A 26,685-nucleotide genomic window follows, 5' to 3' on the forward strand; every position below is an offset into this window, starting at 1 on the left:
TCCATGACATGAATGCAGTTCTTTTTCAAACATTTTTTTAGGATTAGATGGATTCATTTATAATAATTTTACTGGTCCATAGGTGTGGTGCTGACACTCAACATGCATCTGTTTTACAGGAAAATCCACAGTTTTTTCCCCCTGAAAATGTATTTGGATATTTGAAAATAAATAGGAGAGAGGAGCCAGGGAAGTGTAGAAGCAGCCTAACACACAGTGCAGCTTTTACCTGAGTGAAAGCGATAGCACAACTCTGTCTACTGAACCGGAACTGGTACTCCCTTTTTTGTAAGATCAGTCAGAGGGCTGGTCGAATAATTTGGCACAAACCGGCACAAACCAGTCCCAGACATTCTCACCACCTTTTTGGTCATGGATCTTGGGGAGACCGCATTCACTGCCTTATTATCATTTTGGGGCTGCACATGCAGATAACCCAAGTGGAAGCCCCGATTCCTACCTTCCAGTTGGCAATGGAAGTGTCGCTGCCAGTTACTATGAATAATGTCATTTAAATGGGCAGTGGCATGCATAATATGAGACATTGAAATGTTGCTAGGGTTTTTTTGGACACTGGAGATACTGGAGTGAAGGGGATCTGCCAATATTCCTTGGATAAAACTACTGTTAAATAAAAGCGTGCCATGCCTAGCCGGTTAAGCAGTTTGTCAATGCGAGGCAATGGAGATGCATCAAACATATATACACCGCATTTATTTTTTTTTTTTTGGCACCAAGACCACCAGGCTGCTCCAATCAATGTTGAACCTAGCTCGTTTTTAAGAAACACCTATTTTTACAGACCTGAGGGGGTTCTCTATACTTCTCCATCAACATTCTCAAAGCAAATAATGCGTCTGTGGTGCTCTTCCTCTGCAAAATCCGTACCAGCACACTCCTTCTCCATTCCTCCATTCTTCTCACCTTCCAAAATCCTGTTAAACAATCTTGTTAAAAACTCCACTGCCATCTCTCCTAAACATCTGGTCCAACCAACTTTCCACTCTTCATCTTCTTAATTACTGCTCTCACTTCCTTCTTACTAATCCTATCCACTTCCTGCTTTACCATCTCTACACCATCCAACCTTCTCTGTCTTTCATTTTCCTTGTTCATCAGCTGCACAAAATACTCCCTCCATCTTCTCAACACACTCTCCTCACTAGTCAACACATTTCCATCTCCATCCTTTATTGCTCTAACTTGCAGCACATTCTTCCCAGCTCGGTCCCTCTGCCTGGCCAATTGGTACAAATCCTTTTCTCCTTCCTTAGTGTCCAACTTCTCATACAGCTGCTCATATGCCTTTTCCTTGGCTTTTGCCACATCCCTCCTAACCTGCTGCCGCATCTCCTTGTACTCCTGCCTACTTTTCACATCACTCTGTCGATCCCAATTCTGTTTCGCCAACCTCTTTCTCTTTGTTTTCCTGCACTTCCTCAATCCACCACATCTTTGTCTTATACTTCTTTTAGTCCTCGCTCTCCTCCTCTTCTTCTTCACCTTCAAAGCCACCCTACAGACCACCATCTGATGCTGTCTAGCTACACTGTCCTATGTTGACTATGTTCTATGCATCTCCTACATAGAACATAGTTCACCTGTGTGCACCGTCCTCCACTCTTATACGTCGTATACGATCCTCCTTCTTCTTAAAATATGTACTTACCACTGCCATTTACATCCTTTAAGCAAAATCCACCATCTGATTCTTTCTCCTCCATCTCACAATCCACTTGTGGAGCATAAGCACTGATGACATTTATCATCACCCTTTCAACTTCAAATCAAATCAAATTTTATTTGTCACATACACATACATACATGCAGTGAAATGCTTTGTACGACTGTCCGGCATGAGGGAATAGGATGGGGAAAAGAAATAAAACAAAGAAAAAAGAAGGCAGATAAATAAAGAATAAACTGTGTAAAATATAAAATATATAAAGATAAATATAGGAAAAGGTGTATATACAGGGTATGCTTATGGATACAAGTAATGCTTATGTACAGTAAACAGTAATCACATAAGGTGGTTGATGTGGTTGTCCTTAAAGTGACCGTGTGCGATATGGTGTTGTATAAAGTGCACTGTGCTGTGCAAGTCCACAGTTAAAGTGACAGTCCAGTTCGAAGTGTTGTAGTGCGAAAAGAAAAAAATATTTGCAGAAAAGTGTGATGATGAGTGGACCAGTTTTTAGATCCTGGGTGTTTCCTGGTTCAAACTCTGAATGGCCTGCGGGAAGAAGCTCCTCCTCATTTTCTCAGTGTTCGCTTTCAGGGAGCGGAAGCGTTTCCCTTAACGCAACAAAGAAAAGAGTCCATTGTTGGAATGGCTGAGGTCCTTCATAATCTTCCTGGCTCTGGTCCGGCTGAACGCACCACCCTCTGGAGGGCTTGCCTGTCCTGCATGGTGCTGTTCCCGAATCAGGAAGTGATGTTACCCGTCAGAAAGCTCTCAATGGTACAAGTGTAAAAAGTCTTAAGCACCTAAGAGGGTAGTTTAAAGTCCCTTAAGCGTCTCAGATGGTACAGACGCTGTCGGGCCTTCTTCAACAGGGTGTTGGTGTGACAGGACCAAGACATGTCCTGTGTGATGTGAACACCCAGGTACCGGAAACTGTCCACTCTCTCCACTGGGGTCCCGATGATGTTTAGCGGTTGGTATGACCGCTTCTGCTTTGTGCTGAAGTCCACTATCAACTCCTTAGTCTTTCTGACGTTCAGGAGAAGGTTGTTCTCCTGGCACCATCTCTCCAGGTTTTTAACCTCCTGTAGTCTCTCCGTTGTCGGAGATCAGGCACACCACAACAGTGTCATCAGCAAACTTAATGGTGGTGGAGTTGGAATTGGCCAGACAGTCATATGTGTACAGTGAGTACAGCAGGGGGCTCAGAACACAACCCTGGGGAGCTCCAGTGCTTGAGGGTGAGGGTGGATAAGGTGTGTTTTCCCACCCGTACGGCTTGTGGTCTGTCTGTCAGGAAGTTAGAGATCCATTGGAACAGCGGCAGGCTGAGTCCCAGGACCTCCAACTTAGAGGTGAGTGTGAAGGGATTTATGGTGTTAAATGCTGAACTGTAGCCCACAAACAGCATCTTTGTATAATTCCCTCTTCTGTAGTCCAGGTGGCTCATTGTAGTGTGGAGGAGATGAGCAATGGCGTCCTCAGTAGAACGGTTCTGGCGGTACGCAAACTGTAGTGTATCCAGTGTGTCTGGTAGTAAGGCAGTGATAAAGTCTCTGACCAGTCTCTCAAAGCACTTCATCACTACTGAGGTCAAGGCTACAGGGCAATAGTCATTAAGGCAGGCGGGCTTGGGTTTGTTCGGGACAGGAACAATGATTTGAAGCATGAGGGGACAACAGACTGTTCCAGTGAGAGGTTAAATATCTAAGTTAACACCGGTGCTAGCTGGTCAGCGCAGGCTTTCAGATGTGATGTGATGCCATCTGGTCCTGCTGCCTTCCTGGTATTCACTCTCTTGTATCCCCTTCTCACGTCATGCTCCGAGATGGTGAACGTGCTCACCTCTCCGACTCTCTCGGTGTGCATTCTGGTTGTGCCGCTAGCGCCGCAAGCATGGTTATCTGCAGCCTCGAAACAAGTGTAAAAGATGTTTAGCTCGTCTGCCAGAGAAGCGTCCGCATTCACCATTCTAGAAGATGGTGTTCTGTAGTCCGTGATTGTTCTTAGTCCTTGCCACAGGCTCCTAGAGCCACTATGTTGGAACTGTGACTCTAGTTTCCTCCCGTACCGCTGCTTTGCATCCTTCACCGCTCTGTGAACATTTTAGGACGCAACCTTGCAATCATCCATGTCCCCGGTGGTGCGTCGCGGATGGTTTTATCCACCCACGGCTTCTGGTTGGGAAACGTTCTGATGGTGGTTTTTGCACCGTATCATCTGCTAGTTTCTCGATGAATCCCACAACCGCTTCCATAAACATGTTGACGTCATCAGAGCTGCGCCTGAACATGTCCCAGTCTGCGTCATCCAAAGCATCCTGCAGAGTGGCCACTGATGGTCAGTCCAGAGCGTGACCTCCCTCTGAACTGGAGCTTCCTGTTTCAACCTTTGTTTGTAAACAGCCATGAGGAAGATGGCAGCATGGTCCAATTTCCCAAACAGTGGACGTGATTGTGCCTTGTAGCTGTTCTTGAATGGTGTGTAACAGTGGTCCAGTGTCCTTTCGCCCCTGGTGGGGCAGGTGATGTGCTGATGAAAGTTCGGTAGTGCGTGCTTGAGGTTGGCACTGTTGAAATCTCCTACCACAATGAGCGCAGCATCCCAATGCTGTGTTTGGTGAAGTGTTAGTGTCTCGTGTAAATCCCATACTGCTGTGTCCGTGTCCGCTTGAGGTGGAATATAAACGGCACTGACTATTCCCGAGGTAGATAAAAGGGCCGACATTTGATGGTCATTTGAGCTCGATCTCCAGTGACTGGACATTGGCTAACAGGATACTAGGTAAGGGAGCGTGGTGTGCGCATGCCCTCAGCCTGTTTCTGACGCCGGCTTGTTTCCCTCGCGGACGCCGGTATGGGTCACGTCCTTTGTTCTCTCTAATCATCTCATTTGGCCAGCATGGGTCCGGGTTTAAAAACGGCGAAAGGTGAGTGCATTGTACACCAATAGAAATAAGAGTGTCTCTGTCATATGTAATTATGTCCATCTTGTGTAGATGTAATGGTAACTAAGTAAATAAAAGTATAAAATAAACAAAAAAGAGAAAATGTAGCCGGAGCAGTCGTGACGGCAGCTGACCTCGCCAGCTTCATTTTCATTCCAGCTTCATGTTCATCACTCTTATCAGACAAAAAAAAGCTTTGGCACATTGGTAGGGTCTAAAGAGGTTTCTGTCGCCACCATTGGGTAAAATTTGGACTTGTGGAAATTTTGAATTTAAATATTTTATTTTTTTGCCAAAAATCAAGTGCTCATGGACTCCCTTGGTCAGTGCACACTATGATGTCAATTTATGCCTAAGTATATTTTCCACCAGTTTGGATTTTGTCATAAAATAAATTTAAATTCTCATTCTTAAAATTATTCTACAAATACTGTCCATTTGTCACCTAATTTGCCACACATCACCATAAAAGCTACCAAAAAATTTAACTTGAACTTCCTAATATTTGCCTTTGTAGCATATCTGTGAACAAACTATGGTACTTTGTAAGTTATCTGGTTTTGTACTGGCCCTTAAAAATGTTGCTTGTCTCTGTATATAATTTTTTTACTTTATTTTACTGAAGTTCTTATTAAGTTCTTATTGATTTGTGTATAATCAATATTTGCACATGTAATGGAATGCAGTAAATCTATTAAAATAAACTGAAGAAACATAATAAATATCCTACTACTTATACGCTGTTGCTCTAAAGATTTATTCTACTGTAAAGATTTCGATCCTCTTAACAAACACATCTCATCAACAGCATGCCCTTGTGGCAGTTCCCTTGTTATCTTGTACCAAACTACGGTCGCTATGTAAATTCATTTAGCAGAATAAAAAGCTGATTGAAGGTTGTAAGCTTTGAATTCCATACAGAAATTAAATGTAAAATAAATAACTTCCTTTCAACTCAATATGCAGGCCAGTCTGATATTCCCCATGTTCTTTATTAAAAAAAGATTTTTGCATACAATTTTACATACAGTGGTGTGAAACAGTGTTTGACCCCTTCCTGATTTCATATTTTTTTGCGTTTGTCACACTAATGTTTCAGATCATAAAAATCTTTTTAAATATTAGTCAAAGATAAAACACGTAAACACAACATGCAGTTTTTAAATGAAGGTTTTTAATTATTGAGGGAAAACAAAATCCAAAACTACATGGCCCTGTGTGAAAAGGTGTTTGCCCCCTAAACCTAATAACTGGTTGGGCCACCCTCAGCAGCAACAACTGCAACTGAGCGTTTGCGATAACTTGCAATGAGTCTGTTACAGCGATGTGGAGGAATTTTGTCCACTCATCTATGCAGAATTGCAGTAATTCAGCTTTTCAAGGGGGCAAACACTTTTTCACACCACTGTACAATCATATTTAGCCCTAAAAGAAAATAAAAAAATAAAAATTGTGATCTTCGTGACTTTATTTGTGGCATGGATGATCAAACACATTTATTGATTTTTCTGCAATGTGCCGATGCACAATGATTGGCTTATTGGATAAATGCATAAATAGAGGTGTACAGGTGAGCCAAGTAAATTGAATGGTCAGTATTTGTGTTCGTTGTATGTACATGGTTTCAATGTTTAAAATGAATTAAGGCATTTTACAAATGCCTTAAATGTAAATAAAGTACAGCTATATCTTTATATCTACACTTTTACATGAAGCATTTTGTTCCTACTCTAATGAAATGTTAAACTATTTTCATTAAAAATGCTGATACTTTCAAATTTTTGTGGAAAAGTGCAATTTTACAGTCATTTGAAAATTTTAATTTTTAATTTGCAAAGGCAAAGTGGCACTTAAAACAAAAAAAAAGTCCTTGGAAAATCAAAGTGAACATAACAATTACAAGCTCTACAGGCAGTTACAAATCTGGAATGTTGTTTTAATATCCAACTGACCTAATATTCATATACAGTAAAAACAATGACAGTTAGCCAGTCAAATTTATATACAATTAAAATCAGCTAGATTTTTTAATTACAATAATGGTGAACTTCAAAAAGGGTATATCATTTTTGATTTGATATGCAAAATCTAACAAAATATCTCCTAAATGCCGTAACAGAAAATACTGATTAATGAAGAAACATCTGTAACATCTTTCTGTTATGAAACTCACATGACAATTAATTTGGACAGATTTTTTACTTTTGACAATTACATTTGGTTTACACATCAAACTTGCATATCTGCCATCACTATGTATGACTATAGAGATGGGTGAACAGTCATACCATAATAAAATCATTGAAGTGTTTAATCTTCTTGCATCCATACTAGTGTAAGACAAAATAAAAGAAAAGATGTGAACCGAAAAACTACAAACAAAGTTTCACTTGACCTTAATTAAGTTTCTATCAAGTTTTGGTGGAATTGGGCCCATTGTATCTTCATGTACTTTCTTAATTGACAATGTTGCAAACCATTTGGCTTTTATGCACATCACAGCTGTAAAGAATGTCTGATTCGATGATTACTTAATTGCATTAATCAGCAGGAGTTTTAAATAAAAATGAAAGCTTATGTTGGGTTTATTCCTTGTTTATATACTTACCAGTGGGTAAGTATATAAACAAGGAATAAACACAACATAAGCATTGACTGAAGTAGAAAATCTAAAAAAAAAAACAGATAAAAAAAACAGATCTGAAGAAAGACATAGAGACACATTAGCATACACATATTTTAGCAGGTCACAAGATCACTGTGAAAAAAGAAAAACAGTTACACATTTCATTTTGTCTTTTCAGATGTGTAAACAAATGATTATACTCAAAGAATGCTCTCTATTGTAATTTTGAATCCCAAGAATGCCACAGCCTGTGCTGGCTCTCAGGTAGTGTGGGGTGGCAAACTTTCTCCTAGTCAATCACAGCCACACAAGTCTGGGGCTCATGTGAGCACAAGGGGGCCAATAGCATTTTTTCTCCACGTGTGTACAATGTTCCCAAGAATCACAGGAGCAACAGCTTCATGTTCAGTTTCAGTTTCATGGAAGCATAAGACAGAGGAAAGGTTGAAATGTGGAATTTGATTATATACAGGAAAATATTTGGTTGGGGGGCTGCCTTTCTTAAAAAAAAAAAAAAAAAATGCAAAAAGAGGAAAAATTGCAATTTTCTTATTAAAAATATAAAGACTAAAAATGATCCATGATAGCTCAGGTTGCTAGAACCCAGCCATTAGGGTTGCACAAGCCAGTGCACTCTTAGTGCCGGTCCCAAGCCCAGATAAATGAGGAGGGTTGCGTTAGGAAGGGCATCCAGCGTAAAAACATGTGCCAAATCAAACATGCGGATCACGAATTAATGATTCTCTGTCTGACCCCTAATGGGAGAAGCCGAAAGAAGAAGAAGAAGCAGCTCAGGTTGCTGTGTAGCTGACACCTGCTGAGTTAAGTGAGTTTGAATGATCATTCATAGTCCATCACTATATGATGACTCTGTTTCACAGAAGCTGGTATGACTGTCAGGAGTGATCATCACTCTGGTTGATAACATGGCTGTAACCAATGGCTGGCTCACCTTGACGGCACAACACAACAAACAAAACAACAAGAAGGAGCAGAAGAACGAGGCCACAGACAACCAGCCCAATAACCACATCTACACAAACATACAAAAGAGAAAATCAAGAACAATTATTTGGTACCAAATTATAGACAAAGAATAGTAACTGTGTCAAGCCTGATTATTTGAGTGCATGTAAAACTGTATCTATGTATACCTTTATCATTTGCAGATGAGTTGATCTGGCACTCCTTGTGCCAATCTGTTGGAATGACTGAATGTGTGAGTCTGATGAAGTCCTGCAGGGGACACTGCTGGGCACAGCCAGGTAAAGTTAAATAATAAGGCTCAGCCACAGAGCTATCATTACGATAAAGCATTGCCACAGAAAATGAACTGAGGGAGAAAGACAAAAGAGGATAATGTATAAGTAGGTAAGTACGGGTAAGCAAATACAGAAAAAAAAAATGAAAAAACATTACAGGTAAAAACTTAAAAGGACTACCTGCACATCTGATTATTCAAGCAATCATCAAAACCATATGGCATTAGCACAATACATACAATGAGTGTTGTAGCTATCGATTCTTTTAGTGATCGAGTATTCTACCGATTATTTCACTGATTAATCGAGTAACTAGAATTGCTGAAATTGCACACAAGAATATCTGTGAAAATTAAACCCATTTAGTACAATTAATTTCCATATTACATCAAATTGCAAATACAAATATATAAAAGATATAAAAAAAAATCATCACAAAAAATTTAAATTTATTTTGGATTACTAAAAAAGTAAACTCACTGTACGGTGTTTACTTAATGTTTTAGTTTGAAATGTTCCCAAACTTTGGAAACTTTCTGTCGTTTTCTTTGGCATGAATCTATGGAAGTCTGTTTCCGCCACAAAAAAAATAAAATTTGCTGACTGTTTTTTTCTCGCAATTGCGACTTTACTTCTTGAAAACATCCAACATTTCTGGTGCATCCACCCTGTTGTCGACCTGAAGTTTGAAGCTGTTGGAGAACGATGGCAAGTCAAATTCCTTGTGTGTGTAAGCATAAGTGGTAATAATGCTATTTCTGATTCTGAATGAACGAGGCTACCCTGCTTCTGCTTCATCTGTCTTGTTCGTCTCCTCTAGAGTTGATTGTTATACAGAGTTTTCTCCAAGGATTGAAAGCTTAGTTTGATACTTACTGATTGTAGCCCATTTCATTTTTAATGTGTAAAAAGCTTTCTGCCACTACAGAGGGGTTGACACTGCCCGATTGGCTAAAAAAAGTCGGAACTGCAAGAAAAAAAGTCGGAAATTGCGAGAAATAAAGTCAGAATTGCAATTACAAAGAAAGTCGCAATTACAAAGAAAAAAAAGGTGAGAATTGTGAGAAAAATTGTGAGAATTGGGCAAACTTTGTTTACGAGGGGAAAACAGGCTTCCATACGAATCTTCTCCTCGCCCCTCGCGGTCTCCCCGTTTTTCCATTTTTTTCATTCTTCAGCATCTTCAGTGTTTACCTGTTCAGAGCGCTCACCTCACTTTAGGTGGTTGGTGAGTGTATGTGTGTGTAGTGAAAGACTGCATTACCCATTGTTGTCCTGGTGCAGTTCAAATATGTGGCAGGAAGCATACGGTGGTTGCAATCCATTATACACATTAAGCGCCTCCTGCAATGCTACAATGGTTGTGTCATGCTGAAAAGAAAAACACACAGCAATAAATACTGTCATAGTGTTCATATCATGTTTATTATCACTGAAATTTTTTTGCATGTATATAGTTGTTTTTCATACTTTTGCCAAGTAGTTGTAATGTTGTGTTCCAATGTTGTAAATGTTTACAATACAAGCCTAATAAGCAAACGCATTTAAAATAACTGATCAGAACCCCAATGAATAATTTTTCCATCTACAATTTTGGTACTTTTTGCACAACCCTGTGACATCTATATTGGCAAGTCTTGTATTACAGTGTAGAAATAAAGAGAAAACAAAATAATCCTGACTCACCGCAGAATACATTATCATTTTCAGCTGCTGATTTGAGGTTGAAGTGGCAGCAGCTGATAGGTTCTTAATAATCTGATCCAGCAAGACACCTAAGAGATAGAGCACTAGATGTCAAATTTAAGAAACAAATGTTTGCCTTTTATTTGTATTATATTCTATAGTCCAAACTAGGAACCGCAATTTCATTATGCAAGGCATAATGTCTGATGCATTGCTTGTGTTCATCTTCACAACCTAACTGAAGCAGAGACCAATCATCCTGCACATCTTTGGTAATCTATAACACCAATAACTTGGGTCAATGTCAAATTAAATATTGCAACACTGGAACGATAAAAACAGCTGCTTACTATTGCCTTGTGGCAAGCAGACGTAGCCGAAGGAGTTGAGTCCTAAGGATTAAACACCTGTGCATGTTTTTTTTATTAATGAGTGTTTTCTGTTTCAGTAAGGAGCAGAGAGGGGAGAGATATTGAATTAAATGTGTGTGTGTGTGTGTGTGTGTGTGTGTGTTATACGGATTTCACCATACCTCTATATGAAGAGAGCACAAGAATTCTTCTTTCCCCACACTGCTTTATTTTTGTCATGTGGTGTTAAAAAGTGTGCTATAATTTATCTTAACAGAGTTTTATGCTGATGGTATCTTAAGTTTCAAACCTAGCGTTATTAATGTTATTAATAGATAGAGACTCATAACTTTTGTATACGTTGCTCTGTATAGGAATGTCTGCTGAATTACATAAATGTAAATGTTCATCTGAGGTTGTATTTAGCTAAGACTTGCTAAGGACTCTTGGCTAAGGATTTTTATTGTCCTGATATGAAAACATTCTTTTCACATGTATGGATGCATATGATGAAGAGTTGCCACAGTCCATCCATGATTCCAGAATAGCATGGACTAATGTGTCAGTATTCTGATAACATGTGCCTGACCTGAGCAATGTTACTTAGATGGAAAAACATGTTTTTAATAGAGCTTTTGTATACACTGCAATATGAAGCAGAAGTCAAAATGGTTCATAATAGAAGCTTTTTACATTAGCTGTGCAACTGTAACATTTTTAGGACCAGTCACAAGGACATCTGTTTTGTCTTTATTTAGTCCCAAAAATGTTTTTGAAGGCCTTTAGAGTCACTGAGTGAACAAGATTAAGTTAAAAAAGGAAAGGACAATCCTACAGACTCTGACAAGCAAACTGGCAAACACCACTGGTATAAGCCTCATTTTATATTCACACATACAGCAACATTATGGATTTCAATCTCAAGACGTGGTGCGGACAAAACTGTGCATGTCAAAAAGTAAAAGAGGAGGACTGTAGGTGTAGCAGTGACATTGCCACTTAGATTTATTTCCAATGCAGGCCTTTCTGTTTCTTTACAACTCTGAAATTGTAAGATAATAAATATTAACTAGGTCTGACCTCCCTGTAGCCGGCATTTCTCCTCTCTTTTATAGACACCAAACAATGTCTGGAACCCGAAGTTCTTCAGCAGCTTCAGTGTCTTCATCACATCTGGAGTCACCCAGGCTGGCGGGGTTAGGCCATGCTTCATCTGCATGTAGGAATGTGCGAGAATAAGAGCAAAACATAGATCTAATCATAACAGTTGCTTCATTCATAGTTAGATTAATAAATATTGGACCTCTCTCTTTAGTGGGTGTGTGAGCGTGGACAGAGCATGTGAGTGTGTGGTGCAGGTGTGAGTGAAAGCTCTATCGTTAGTATTTTTGTGTGAACTGAGTACATTTTAAATGGTGTTTTTTGTTGTGTGTCATTCAAGATGTGTGTTTAAGACACCATGGCGCCTTTGTTTCTGTGGCATCATGGCGTTTACAAACCTGACGCGAAAGCACAGGTTCAAGGTGCTACCGACTGTTGTATGCTTCATAGAGGAGGTTGCTTCAAGTTAATTGGAGCATTATTTCTGCCGCTCAAATGAACAAAGCTGTGGTCATGTTTGTGGATGAAGTTCACAAAGCTGAGTCTGTGGTTGCTAGTGGGGTTGTGATAAAAGACACCTGATAAAAGCTCTTATCAAGAGTATCAATAAATAGGGGGATGTTAGATAAGATAACGTAAAGGATAAACGAGGGTACTCCCATGAAAAACGTTATCCTATCTAACATCCCCCCATTTATTGATAATGATAGCCAAACAGTTAGCCAAGAAAATAACACAAAAGGTCAGGAAATAGGGATAAACACTGAACATGAAGTAAAACACAAAGACAGGAACAGAAAACCCACAAGTTAATGCTAAGGAAAACACTGAACAGGAAACCCACAAGTTTGTATCCAAAGTAAGGACGAGTGTGGAGGAACAGACAGCACTGACATGATAACAGATGATACAGGTTTCACTCCAGTTAGGCAAAAAAAAAAAACTACACAAGAAAAAGCAGCGGCCCTGAAACTAGGAAAAAGTACTACACCACACAGGAAGTGATTGCTGGCAGAATACTTTTGACTAAGCAAAATATTACACTTTAATTTGGTATTAATTAATGAATATGCTCTAACTAATGATCCTGAAAGAGTTTCTTATTTATATAAATAAAACATTTAACCAGCTGTGACTTTTTATATAGTTATATAGTTTATTTTATATAGGAGGAGATTTTAACTGTACAGAAGACGACTCAATAGATAGGAATCATACAGAACCTCACACAGCATCCGAGCATGCATTAACATGTCTCATAAAGGCGCTAACAAAATGGACACCCCTTTACAGGCCTTCTTCTGACTGGAGAAAAAAAGTATGCACATCTAGAGGCTGTAATTTTTGCCCATTCTCCTTTGCAAAACAGCCCCAGTTGAATTAGATTGGATGGAAAACGTCTGTAAACAGCAATTTTCAAATCTTGCCAAATATTCTCAATAGGATTTAAGTCTGGACTTTAACTGTGCCATTCTAAATCATGAATATGCTTTGATCTCAACCATTCCATTGTAGCTTAGGGTTGTTGTCCTGCTGGAAGGTGAACCTACGTCACAGTCTCAAGTCTTTTGCAGCCTCTTATAGGTTTTCTTCCAGGATTGCCTTGTATTTAGGTCCATCCATCTTCCCATCAACTCTGACCAGCTTCCCTGTCCCTGCTGAAGAAAAGCATCCCCACAGCATTATGCTGCCACCACCATGTTTTATCGATAATTATGAATTATGGACTGAACAGTGCTCCGTGATATGTTTCTATAACCTAACCCTGATTTAAAGTTCTCCACAACTTCATCCCTGACCTGTCTGGTGTGTTCTTTAGTCTTCATGATGCAGTTTGCTCACTAATGTTCTCTAATGTTTTGCAGTTGATTGCACTGGATTTTTATTTTATTTATTTTATTATCAGAGTGAAAGTGCTCAATAAACCCAGCCATTAGGGAGGCACAAGCCAGTGCACTCTTAGTGCCGGTCCCAAGCCTGGATTAATGGGGAGGGTTGCATTAGGAAGGGCATCCAGCACAAAACATGTGCCAAATCAAATATGCGGATCACAAATAAGAATTTCATACCGGATCAGTCGAGGCCCGGGTTACCAACGACCGCCACAGGTATCGTAAGCCAACAGGGTACCGGTGGAAATTGGGCTACTGTTGGCCGAAGGAGGAGAAGGAGAGGAGGAAGACGTCTACAAAGACGGCAGGGAAAGGAGAAGTGTAGGAGAGTGGAGGTTCCAGTTGGTACTTTAAATGGTGGTACTATGACTGGTAAAGGGAGAGAGGTAGCTGATATGATGGAGAGAAGAAAGGTAGATATGTTGTGTGTTCAGGAGACCAAGTGGAAATGAAGTAAGGCCAGGAACATTGGAGGTGGGTTTGAACTGTTCTATCATTGTGTGGATGGAAAGAGAAATGGTGTAGGGGTGATTCTGAAGAAAGAATACAGTAAGAGTTTCTGATAGGGTGATGAACGTGAAGCTGGAAGTTGAGGGGATGATGATAAATGTCATCAGTGCCTATGCTCCACAAGTCTGCTGTGAGATGGAGGAGAAGGAAAGATTTTGGAGTGAATTAGATGAAGTGGTAGCTGGTGTACCTAGGAATGAACGATTGGTGATTGGGACAGACTTTAATGGGCATGTAGGTGAAGGGAACAGAGGTGATGAGGAGGTGATGGGTAGGTATGGCCTTAAGGAGAGGAATGTGGAAGGGCAGATGGTGGTAGATTTTGCTAGAAGAATGGAAATGGCAGTGGTGAATATGTATTTTAAGAAAAAGGAGTAGCATAGGGTGACCTATAAGAGTGGAGGAAGGTGCACACAGGTGGACTATGTTCTATGTAGGAGATGCAACCTGAAGGAGATTGGAGACTGTAAGGTGTTAGCAGGGGACAGTGTAGCTAGACAGCATCGGACGGTGGTCTCCCTAATGGTTTTGCAGGCGACGAAGAAGAGAGGAAAGTGAGGACTAAAAAAAAGAATAAGATGGTGGAAAGTGAAGGCAGAAGAGTGTAGTGTGAGGTTCAGGGAAGAGGTCAGACGGGCTCATCGTGGTGAAGAGGTGCTAGATGATTGGGCAACTACTGCAGGAGTGATGAGGAAGGCAGCTAGAAAGGTATTTGGTGTAACATCTGGAAATAGAAAGGAAGACAAAGATGTTGGTGGTGGAATGAGAAAGTGCAGGAAAACAAGGAGAAAGAGGTTGGCAAAATAGAATTGGGATCAACAGAGAGATGAGAAAAGTAGGCAGGAGTACAAGGAGATGCGTCAACAGGTGAAGAGGGATGTGGCAAAAGCCAAGGAAAAGGCATATGAGGAGCTGTATGAGAATTTGGACACTAAGGAAGGGAAAAAGGATTTTTAACGATTGGCCACGCAGAGGGACCTAGATGGGAAGGATGTGCTACAAGTTAGATCAATAAAGGATGGAGATGGAAATGTGTTGACTAGTTAAGAGAGTGTGCTGAGAAGATAAAGGGAGTATTTTAAGCAGCTGATCAATGAGGAAAATGAGGGAGAGAGAAAGAAGGTTGGATGGTGTTGAGTTTTTACCCAGGTTGTTCAACAAGATTTTGGAAGATGAGACGATGCCTGATGAAATGGAGAAGGAGTGTGCTGGTACCAATCTTTAAGAATAAGGGAGATGCGTAGACCTGCCGTAACTACTGGGTAATAAAGTTGATCAGTCACACCATGAAGTTATGGGAAAGAGTAGTGGAAGCCAGGCTGAGAGAAGAGGTGACCATCTGTGAGCAACAGCATGGTTTCATGCCGAGGAAGAGCACCACAGACACATTATTTGCTTTAAGAATGTTAATAGATGAGTAGAGAGAAGGTCAGAAGGAGTTGCACACGTGGATTTAGAGAAAGCGTACGACAGGGTGTAGAGAGCAGTTGTAGTATTGTGTGAGGAAGTCAGGTGTGTCAGAGAAGTATGTGAGGGTGGTGCAGGACATGTATGAGGACAGCATTAAAGTGTGCAGTAGAAACAACAGACTGGTTCAAGGTGAAGGTTGGACTGCATCAAGGATCGGCTCTGAGCCCTTTCCTGTTTGCAGTTGTGATGGACAAATTGACGAGCGAGGTCAGACATGACTCTCCATGGACTATGATGTTTGCGGATGGTAGTGTTGTTTGTGGTGAGATTAGGGAGCAGGTTGAGAAGAGTCTGGAGAGAAGGGGAATGAAAGTTAGTAGGAGTAAGACAGAGTACATGTGTGTGAATGAGAGGGAGGGCAGGTGGAGGGGGGCAGCGGCAGGAAGGAGTTTAGGGACCTAGGGTCAACAGTGCAAAGTAATGGAGAGTGTGTTAAAAAAGCAAAGGAAATACTGCAGGCAGGGTGGAGTGGGTGGAGAAGAGTGGCAGTGGCAAGAGTCTGCCAGAGTGAAAGGAAAAGTTTATAGTACTGTGGTGAGAGCTGCGATGTTGTATATTTTAGAGACAGTGGCATTGAGTGAAAGGACAGGATTAGAAATGGGTTTTCAGAGGGACAGCGCATGAAGGACGTTTTGGGGACAAAGTGAGAGAGGCCCGATTGAGATGGTTAGGACATGTGCAGAGGAAGGACATGTGGTTTATCGGTAGAAGAATGCTGAAGATCGAGCCACTAGGGAGGAGGAACAAAAAGGCCAAGGAGGGGGTTTATGGATGTGGTGAGGAAAGACTGGAGGTAGTTGGTTTGAAAGAGGCAGATGTAGAGGATAGGGGGGTATGGAGACGGATGATCCGCTGTTGTGACCCCTAATGGGAGCAGCCGAAAGAGGAAGAAGAAGAAGATACAATATATATATGTTGCTCTGGATAAGGGCGTCTGCTAAATGCCACAAATGTAAATATATAGATATTGTACATATATATATATATATATATATATATATATATATATATATATATATATATATATATATATATATATATATATATATATATAGACAGTTTATCACAGTATAGATTAAATAAAAAATAGGGATGAAACGTGGCTAAATATAAAGAATACTTATTTGAGTTCATACCTCCTTGGGACAGTTTAACCATTTTTCTCTCATCTCTTCCGTTTATCTTCCTGTTATTTATTTTAAATAGGCCACGTATTCACTTCTGGTTAGATGCTAGCTGCATTTCATTGGCTCTGGACATTTACCTTGCACAATGACAATAAAGTTGAATCCAATCTAGTCTAATCAACAAGATCAATCAACCAGCCCATCTGATACATACAGCTTCAGTTCAATTCTATTTTTGTTTGTATAGCTCTTTTAACAATAGACATTGTCCAAAAGATTTTTAATTTATAAATCCAGTGATTTTGCAGACTGAACACCTGGTAGAAGAGTAATACCGAAAAAATGTTTGGGGGAGCCTTATCCCAAATACACATGCACAATGATACATACAAACTCTGCACAAAAGGCAAAAGTGGGGGTGTGAAAAAAACATGTTTACCACTAAGCCACCCTGCACCCCACATTATGAGCCATATGCTTTATAAGATTTACAATTCAGTAAACAAGAAATTACTGTTATTATAAGCACAAAGAAAAAGAAAAAAAACTGATTGTAACATAAAAGTTAAATTCTCTTTGGTTTGTACAAATATTTTCAGCTACTAAAGGAACAGTATAAATTGAGAGTTTCTGAGTTTTCTTAGCATAATTAGATGCCAAGAATTAATAAAGCACCAAAAAAAAAAAAAGTATGACATAAGGCAGACTAATAAAATGAAACCAAACTAACATGAGATTTGCAACTACTAGTGGCTAACTATATCTACTTATATTACTGATACAGTTTACTCAGTTTTGGATATCTAGTAACTTCTGTAAAGTTATTTTTATCAGCATTGTCTAATGCTCACACAGAGCCTCACCTCGCAGAAAAGTGTGTCATAGACACTCCACACTCTCTCAATGGAAACAGAAGTCAGCCCCGTTTTATTTTGCACCATTTCCATGAAATCCTGTGCATCACAAAAAAAACACAGCATTCATTACATTGCAAAACGGCAATACAATGCCACACACTCAAAATATATTTAAGAAAAGAAACTGCTTAACTGACATATACTGTTCCGTTTGGTACAGGGTGCATATTGTTCACCCGTATTTTCAAACAACAGTAAAAGAAAAAATAAACAATTCATTTGTTCACATGATTGTGTCTAAAGAAGTATTATTTTAAGTAGTTAATGTGAAGTGATATTTATGCTTACTTTGTAAGTCTTGGTGATATTGAGGAAGATCTCTGTTCTTTCTGTCTCATTCATGAGCAATTGGTAGCGTTGGCAGTTTGCTATTGGAAATGACAGCAGCTGGAAAACAAAACAGATGTCACAGATACTCTTCATTCATAACAGTCTGATCATTATTGCAGTTACATATGTTATTGCAATTTAGTTTAAATTAAAAATGGGAAATTGATTCAACTAGTCCATGTGTATCTCAGTTTAGGAACTGGTGAACAGCCATGAAATGTGCAATGTAGTAAACGAGGAAGGTGCATAATAATACCATCTCCTCATCCTTGGGGACTGTGTGTATTGGTATAGGCTGCCAGTTCAAACCAGGATGAAACACTTGAGAGCCATTGGGTGGGTAAAGTCCAGCAAGATTTGAGGCAGCACTCATTAAAGTGCGATCATAATCTGTGCTTCGTACAGCAATCTGTCACAGAAAGTATATGAGATTAGACAATCAACACCTAGTATACATTCTGTTACAAACCCGATTCCAAAAAAGTTGGGACACTGTACAAATTTTGAATAAAAAAGGAATGCAATAATTTACAAATCTCAAACTTATATTTTATTTACAGTAGAATATAGATAAAATATCAAATGTTGAAAGTGAGACATTTTAAAATGTCATGCCAAATATTGGCTTATTTTGGATTTCATGAGAGCTACACATTCCAAAAAAGTTGGGACAGGTAGCAATAAGAGCCCGGAAAAGTTGAATGTAAATATAAGGAACAGCTGGAGGACCAATCTGCAACTTATTAGGTCAATTGGCAACATTATTGAGTATAAAAAGAGCCTCTCAGAGTGGCAGTGTCTCTCAGAAGTCAAGATGGGCAGAGGATCACCAATTCCCCCAATGCTGCGGTGAAAAATAGTGGAGCAATATCAGAAAGGAGTTTCTCAGAGAAAAATTGCAAAGAGTTTGAAGTTATCATCTACAGTACATAATATCATCCAAAGATTCAGAGAATCTGGAACAATCTCTGTGCGTAAGGGTCAAGGCCAGAAAACCATACTGGATGCCCGTGATCTTTGGGCCCTTAGACGGCACTGCATCACATACAGGAATGCTACTGTAATGGAAATCACAACATGGGCTCAGGAATACTTCCAGAAAACATTGTCTGTGAACACAATCCACCGTGCCATTCGCCGTTGCCAGCTAAAACTTTATAGGTAAAAAAAAAAGCCATATCTAAACATGATCCAGAAGCGCAGGCGTTTTCTCTGGGCCAAGGCTCATTTAAAATGGACTGTGGCAAAATGGAAAACTGTTCTGTGGTCAGACGAATCAAAATTTGAAGTTCTTTTTGGAAAACTGGGACTCCATGTCATCCGGACTAAAGAGGATAAGGACAACCCAAGTTGTTATCAGCGCTCAGTTCAGAAGCCTGCATCTCTGATGGTATGGGGTTGCATGAGTGTGTGTGGCATGGGCAGCTTACACATCTGGAAAGGCACCATCAATGCTGAAAGGTATATCCAAGTTCTAGAACAACATATGCTCCCATCCAGACGTCGTTTCTTTCAGGGAAGATCTTGTATTTTTCACCATGACAATGCCAGACCACATACTGCTTCAATTACAACATCATGGCTGCATAGAAGAAGGATCTGGGTACTCAAATGGCCAGCCTGCAGTCCAGATCTGTCACCCATAGAAAACATTTGGTGCATCATAAAGAGGAAGATGCGACAAAGAAGACCTAAGACAGTGGATCAACTAAAAGAATGTATTAGACAAGAATGGGACAACAATGGGACAACATTTAAGTTTATTTCTATAGCTCTTTTCACAACAGACATTGTCTCAAAGCAGCTTTACAGAAATTCCTATTCCTAAACTTGAGCAACTTGTCTCCTTAGTCCCCAGACGTTTGCATTCTGTTATAAAAAAGAAGAGGGGATGCCACACTGTGGTAAATATGGCCTGTCCCAACTTTTTTGAGATGTGTTGATGCCATGAACTATAAAATCAACTTATTTTTTACCTTAAAATTATACATTTTCTCATTTTAAACATTGGATATGTCATCTATGTTGTATTCTGAATGAAATATTGAAATTTGAAACTTCCACATAATTGCATTCTGGTTTTTTTCACAATTTATACAGTGTCCCAACTTTTTTGGAATCGGGTTTGTAAATTAGGGTTACACAAGTTCAGAATAGTGCCAACTTACCAGATTCCCCAAAGTCTATATATTGTAGTGCTAGTAACCCTGTTATGAAATGTGAACACTATCAAAACAAGACAGTTTTCAGCTGTTTTTTTTTTTTAGCATTTATTCCTTAGAACAGTGTCAATGTAACTTTCTTATAAGAAATAATCTTCAATAAAGAGATTTTCGTAAGCAGACAGGAAGCTGCATTTTGGACAAGTTAAATATGATAATAGTATATTAGTGAGATATGTAAACAATGACTAGCAATAGTCCAGTCATTATTATACAAAAGCATAAATTAATAGATTCCAAAAGCCTCGGAAATGTCAATTTTCTAAAAATGTTATGAATCAACCTGGGAAAAGCTGTGTGTGTACCATCTCAGCACACTGTGAAGGGGATGGTGTGAGTAGCCAAAAGTTCTCTAATGATCATTGCTGGAAAATGTCTGCAAAAGTACAACCTGACATTATTCACATTAAGTTGTTTGGAAGGGTTTCAAGAAAGCCTCTACTCTCATTCGTAACTACTATCCACATTAATGGAACTTGAGATGGGGTGTAAATTTGGTGGGGTGGTCTATGTTTAGATGAAATCAAAAATTGCTTTGGGGCAATAAAAGAATGTAGCGCAAAGTAATGACTTAAAAAAGTGGCATTAATTGTGCCACAAATATATTGAATATAGTTTTTTAGGGGGAAAAGGGTTGTGCAATTGTCTGCTATCCATAAGGGCAAACACATTTTGTGATTTTTTAAACAAAAGATCAAAAGGGTAAACAATTAAATTTTTACAGCCACCTTTGTTCATATTTACCAAGGGTGCCAGTAGGTTTTGTCTAATTTGTGAAGTGCTCTGTGTAGTACTCTACCAAACATACGCTAAAGGCATTTGGGTTTGGGATTAAAGATTAATATGAGACAATATATCAACATTTCAGATTCTGTTTTCAGAATCTGTTAATCAGATATCTAGATGCAACATAACCTTTAACTTTTAGCCATTCAAGCTGTACAAGCTTGTAAAGCAAGTTAAGCAAATGTTAGGCACATCAGATAAAATAAAATAAAATAAAAGTTTCCTGAAAAAGGCATGGCATGTGTTGCTTTTAGGGATTTAAAGAAAAATTCATTAATTGGAAAACCACTCTAACAGTGATGACAGAAGGCATCTGTTTACAAGTTGATACTATCGTTCAGTAAACAGTAAAAAGCCCACTTTCAGCATTATGTTAATCCCCAAACCTCACAAACCTCAAAACGAGTATAGTCTTTGCTCAAGAAACCTGTGTAGCGCTTTCTTAGAAACTGGCCCAGCTCAAAGTGCTGCTCCATACCTTCCTGTAAATTCAAACAAAACAAATAAGTTATCAGATAAAGCTGCAACAATCACACAAACAACCAAGCATCTGCATTATTGCAGGACATTATCATTTTATCATTACTGCAGAGTGTGTGTGTGAGTGTGTGTGTGTGTGTGTGTGTGTGTGTGTGTGTGTGTGTGTGTGTGTGTGAGAACAGTACCTGAGAAAGCTGTCCAAATCCCTGTGGCCATGCACTCTCCTGGTACGGGTCTGTTGGATAGGCTTTAACTGGAGAACGGTCACCATGGCGATATAACTAAAGAAATAAGGAAAAAGAAAAAAAAACCCACCTAAATAGGTTTACACCTAGAAAGGCATTTACTGATTCCCTTGATAATCTATTTCTACAATCTTCTTTAAAACTACTGGAACAGCAGAGCTGATTCTTCTCTTTTTGCTATACAATCAACTCTATACAATCAAAAGTTCAGCTGTAATAAAGAAATTGTTATAATTACAGGGTGGCACAGGGAAATGGGAAATTTTGGAATTAGGAGTTGGCAAACCTGGGGCATGAGTTTGGGAACCAGTGCAACCACGTTTATAACCCCTTGCTGTTATTTTCAATGGAGCAGTTGAATGGTGCGAAAGGGGTTTAGACTTAAAAAAAAAAAAAAAAAAAAAAAGAAGTCCCCGGATAGTTTACCAGAGGGCAACAGTCATTGTGGACTGTCAACCCCATAACTCTCATTGATGTGGAAAAGACAAAGAAGTTATTAGAGAACAATTACATGTTTCATATTTCCATCAGCACTAAATTTTGCCATCTCACCTTTGGAATTGGTGTTTTGGCATTAGCACAAGTGCCCAAAGATATGGCTATAGCAGCCTGACCATGAATACTGAAACTGAGGCGCTCCAAACAAACAGTTTTGGTGCTAAGAGGAGGTGCACATTTAACAGGGGGTGTGCATTTAAATCTGCAGTGAGTTGGGTGGTTAATGCCCTTTCAGTTGACTTCCTTTTGCGTCATTAGTTCCTGCAGTTGAATGTGGTTCCTCCTTCTTGGAGTAATGACAACCTTACCCTTGATACTTAGGTTCTTGATACACCACAGACACATGCTGTACTGCTCACAGATGCACCAGTGAGACTCAAACAATTATCTTCTTTTGTACTCTGATATCTTTTTATTTATGTTGTGTGGATTGCAATATTTGATATACAGCTGTGTTACTGCTCTGCTTCACACTCTTACTTATATAATGTGCAATCAGTGACATTGATATTAACAATATTGGACACCAGATCATGTATATATAGGCATGAGAACTACAGCACCAGTGTTTCAGTTTCATTGTTCATCCCATGTACATTTCACACACATTTAACTTAAATTTAAATTAAACTGTTTTGTTTTGTAAATTATTTATATTCATTAGAAAATCTTGTGAAATTTTAAATGAGAATATCAAAAGGGTAAAACAATTATGACAATTTTTTTCACTGACTACTTTGTTCTACACAGGTAGTAGTGGAATGCACCGTATTTACAATGTAAATGTTTGATTTCAAATTTTATATAGCTCTTTACTGTTTACTTCATTTGCATTAATTTAACTGTTTATTGTGTTTAAATATCTTCTTTTTTTTTTTATTCTCTTATTAGCGGTCGCCACAGCAGATCATCCTTCTCCATACCCCCTGTCCTCTACATCTGCCTCTTTTAAACTACCCACCTGCATGTCTTCCCTCACCACATCCATGAACCTCCTCCTTGGCCTTCCTCTTTTCCTCCTTCCTGGTGGCTCCATCCTCAGAATTCTCCTACCGATATAGCCCATGTCTCTCCTCTGCACATGTCCAAACCATCTCAATCTCACCTCCCTCACCTTGTCACCAAAACGTCCTACATGCGCTGTCCCTCTAATAAACTCATTTCTAATACTGTCCATCCTCATCACTCCCAATGAAAACCTCAACATCTTCAGCTCTGCTACCTCCAGCTCCACCTCCTGTCTTTTAGTCAATGCCACTGTCTCTAATCCATACAACATCACAGGTCTCACCTCAGTCCTATAAACTTTCCCTTACACTTTTGCAGATACCCTTCTCATCTTTACTCTCAGTAACATAAACATAAAATTATATTATTATACAAAATGCATTTGCATAAAAATAAGCATAAAAATTAAAAATAGATAGCATCACTGATAGATAGAGATAGATAGCATCACGGCTACCCACAGATGGCGATCATTTTTTTAAAATAATATTCAACTATAGACACTTAGACAGCAAGTTTATTACACTGAAAAACTGTAGTCAGTGTGAGATGTTTAATAAATAATTCATAAAGTGTGCATTAATGCAAAATGTTCATTTTGGTAATTTGATCAATACAGTAGCTCTTCTATGAGATGGTACCAGATGGTACCAGCCTTTATTACCTGTGCTCAGCAATGAGCTTCAGGCTCCTGTGACCTGTTATCAGGTCCCTGGTTCAACTTTCATGACCATTTTTGGTAGGTGCTAAATACTGTATAATGGGACTCCTTTTAAAAAGATCCCCTGACTCAGTTGTCCACCACCACAATTTGGCCAAAAGTTACTCAGATTGTTACACAATTTATTTGCTTCCAACACAAGTTTGAGAGCTGACTGTTTACTTCAGTGTCAATACCCTGACATTTACCATTAGAAGATAATGAGTGTTATTTACATCTCTAGAAATCGAAAGCGATTCTTTCATTTATTGGACTTTTGGCTTTGAGACAGTGAGACCGCAAACCGCTGTAGCATGAACATGTGAGGTCTTGTGATCAACAAAAAACATCTAATCAGCACTTTTCAAACAAGTTAAATGAGCCAATATGGATTTTTGTTTTAATAATATGCGTTGCTTAAATAATATAAGGGTTAAACTTATATCCAATAAACCTATAGTCACAAACATTTAAATGGTATATATTTATCTCTGTAATGCTGCTTTTAGAAAATGTCCATTGTTAATACGTTATGTGGTTAAACTAAATTGAACTGAAATGTGTAAATGAATGTAGTAAATAAGTGAACCAGTAAGAATATGAAATCTTTAGTTACTGGTACTTTAATATTATTTGTGATCTCTGGTACTTTACGTGTATTATTACTATGACATCACAGGAAAATAAAATCAATCAAAAGTGTTTTATTATCCATAGAAAGTCGTGATTAGTAAGTGATTATAAAGCGAATATATAATATAGAGATGTAAAAAAAATAAAAGCAGTATCACACTCACCATTGTGACAAATATAAGCTTACATTCTCCAACCGAACATCCGAACACAAACAACAAGATACAATAAATCCACGATCCCATGTTCGTGATCTCAGGAGCAACCTATAAGCAACATCGATGGCTTCCTGAAAGTAAAAATGTAAAATAGCAAGAAAGGTTTACAACACGAGGATTAGTGATATTGTTTTGGTCCCCGAGACCGGTTTATGAAAACTGATCAGACGAGAATCTGCTTCAGGGTTGCCAGGTCTTGTGCAACAATGGCAGATCATACCCCAATTATAAATGCGCAAGTAAAAAAAAAAAACAATTTAAACACCACCTCCCACTCCATATTGAACTCCAGACAATTTTTTATTCTATTCACATTTTTGTTTGATTTCTAGCATCTATTAGACTTGCAATAATAATTTAATTAATGAAAACGTCCGCTTTGTAGACCACACCAGAGGTGCTTGTTATGCCCCTTCTACTGAACTAATGGAGATGTGCTTGTGTAGAACTGTCGAGACCTGGAAAGTGTTACAGGAAATTTAGTTTTACTGATTTAAGAGAAGTGCCAGGAAGGAAATGTATTACTTCCGACAAGTTTATGTGCACAAAAGCATAATCTAAATGAATGATATGTAATGACTGATGGTGACCATAAAATAAAAATGATTTTGAAATGTCATGCGTTTTCTCTGAGAAAATATCCAGTTGACAAAATCTAGGCAAATATCAGAGATCTGCTGTTGTCATTTGGCAGTTAAAAATAGTTATTAAAATAGTTGGGATTCAAAAAAAGTTATTAGCATTTATCACTCCTTGCGCTGCACCATGCTCACTCAGATCTGCACTGCTCAACTGGTCCCACAATCTCTTACTGGAAGTTCTGGAGTGCATCAAGACTCTTTGCTGTTCAGGCACCAAGGTGGTGGAATGAACTTCCCCTAGATATCTGAACACTGGCTATTTTTAAATGGCTTGTGAAGTACCTCTTCCTGAAACACATAAATTAGCACTTATTTTTCCCTGTTGGTTTTATGTGTTTATGTAATTTTAAAAAGGGTGTGCTATAATGTGTCCCAAAACAGTTTTAGGCTGATGGTAAGTTTGCAACCTGGTGACCCAGTGTTGATTTATTCATTGATAGAGTTTTTGATGCACTTTTCTACATCACTCTAAATAAGTGTGTCTGCTAACTGCAGTACATTTAAATGTAAACTCTATTTTTAAGGCTCAGTACATTTGTGAAACATCAGCAACTGGTGATTTTTGTTCTTAAATTAAAGGAACAAACTGGTAAATGACATTTATGAAATTATTGAACAGAAATTAGGATCTGCTGATTCACTCTAACTTTTCAGCAAGATTTAAAAAAAGGAAGAATCTGAAAAGAGAAGCACTAAAATGTGACGCATGTGTTGTTGGGTAACAGCTGAATTGTTCAGCAACTGAGTTTTAGTGAACAGAATTAAACCTTTTGAGTTAATATGATGACCATTTCTAGGTGTACATCTGCTATTGTGTTTTGAGCAACTGAACATTAAGTCACAAAAGTATATGAAGAGAATATATATAACAGGAAATATAGGAATAGAATAGTTTCAAAATGTATACCTTTACGAAAATCCCTTGGATAAGTGTGTAAGTACATTTGTACATATTTACACAAACAGCAATAAACAGATTTATAACCTTATTTAATCACACTTACACTTTACTTAATGCAAATACTGGCTGATATCCAGACTACTGAGAGTAAGTGTTCAGTATCGCTCATATTTCTTTGAAACCAGAAATAATAATAATGAAATGTAAAATTCTCACAGCTCAAGGCACAAAGACATGCCAAATAAAGCAAAACATAACAAACCAGCAGGCTCCAGAATATCAGTATGGTAGGCTACTATAAATGATAGCATAGAATATAACAAGAGATCAATTATTATCTTATAACCTAAAAGAAGATCATTAAAATTTCATTACACTTGAACTCTGATTATCAGACGGAATCTTGGCCTGATGAGTCACTGTTTACCAGGCACGTAAAAGTATTCTT

General features: G+C 38.7%; 1 protein-coding gene across 1 annotated transcript; it reads right to left on the reverse strand.

Moving 5' to 3' along the window:
• Window positions 1–6,084: 6,084 nt before the first annotated feature.
• acp2 (acid phosphatase 2, lysosomal) lies at window positions 6,085–25,283 on the reverse strand. The gene is made up of 11 exons (XM_046840521.1): window positions 24,642–25,283; window positions 21,579–21,674; window positions 21,309–21,395; window positions 18,162–18,314; window positions 17,864–17,962; window positions 17,522–17,611; window positions 11,639–11,771; window positions 10,209–10,297; window positions 9,787–9,893; window positions 8,415–8,593; window positions 6,085–8,293 (listed from the first exon to the last, which is right to left on the reverse strand). The coding sequence occupies exons 1-11, from the start codon at window positions 24,720–24,722 to the stop codon at window positions 8,157–8,159; spliced, it is 1,251 nt and encodes a 416-aa protein (XP_046696477.1). The 5' UTR covers window positions 24,723–25,283; the 3' UTR covers window positions 6,085–8,156.
• Window positions 25,284–26,685: the final 1,402 nt, after the last annotated feature.

The sequence above is a fragment of the Silurus meridionalis genome, chromosome 26 (genome assembly GCF_014805685.1).
Source record: "Silurus meridionalis isolate SWU-2019-XX chromosome 26, ASM1480568v1, whole genome shotgun sequence".
NCBI lineage: Eukaryota > Metazoa > Chordata > Actinopteri > Siluriformes > Siluridae > Silurus > Silurus meridionalis.

Bases quoted from the DNA above. Each gene is read 5' to 3' on its own strand.
- acp2 (XM_046840521.1), bottom strand. From the start codon at position 24,722: ATGGGATCGTGGATTTATTGTATCTTGTTGTTTGTGTTCGGATGTTCG. The intron at 18,315-21,308 runs GTTTGTGAGGTT...TTTCTGTGACAG, and splicing joins AAGACTATACTCGTTTTGAG to ATTGCTGTACGAAGCACAGA. The intron at 17,612-17,863 runs GTAAGCATAAAT...TGTGATGCACAG, and splicing joins ATATCACCAAGACTTACAAA to GATTTCATGGAAATGGTGCA.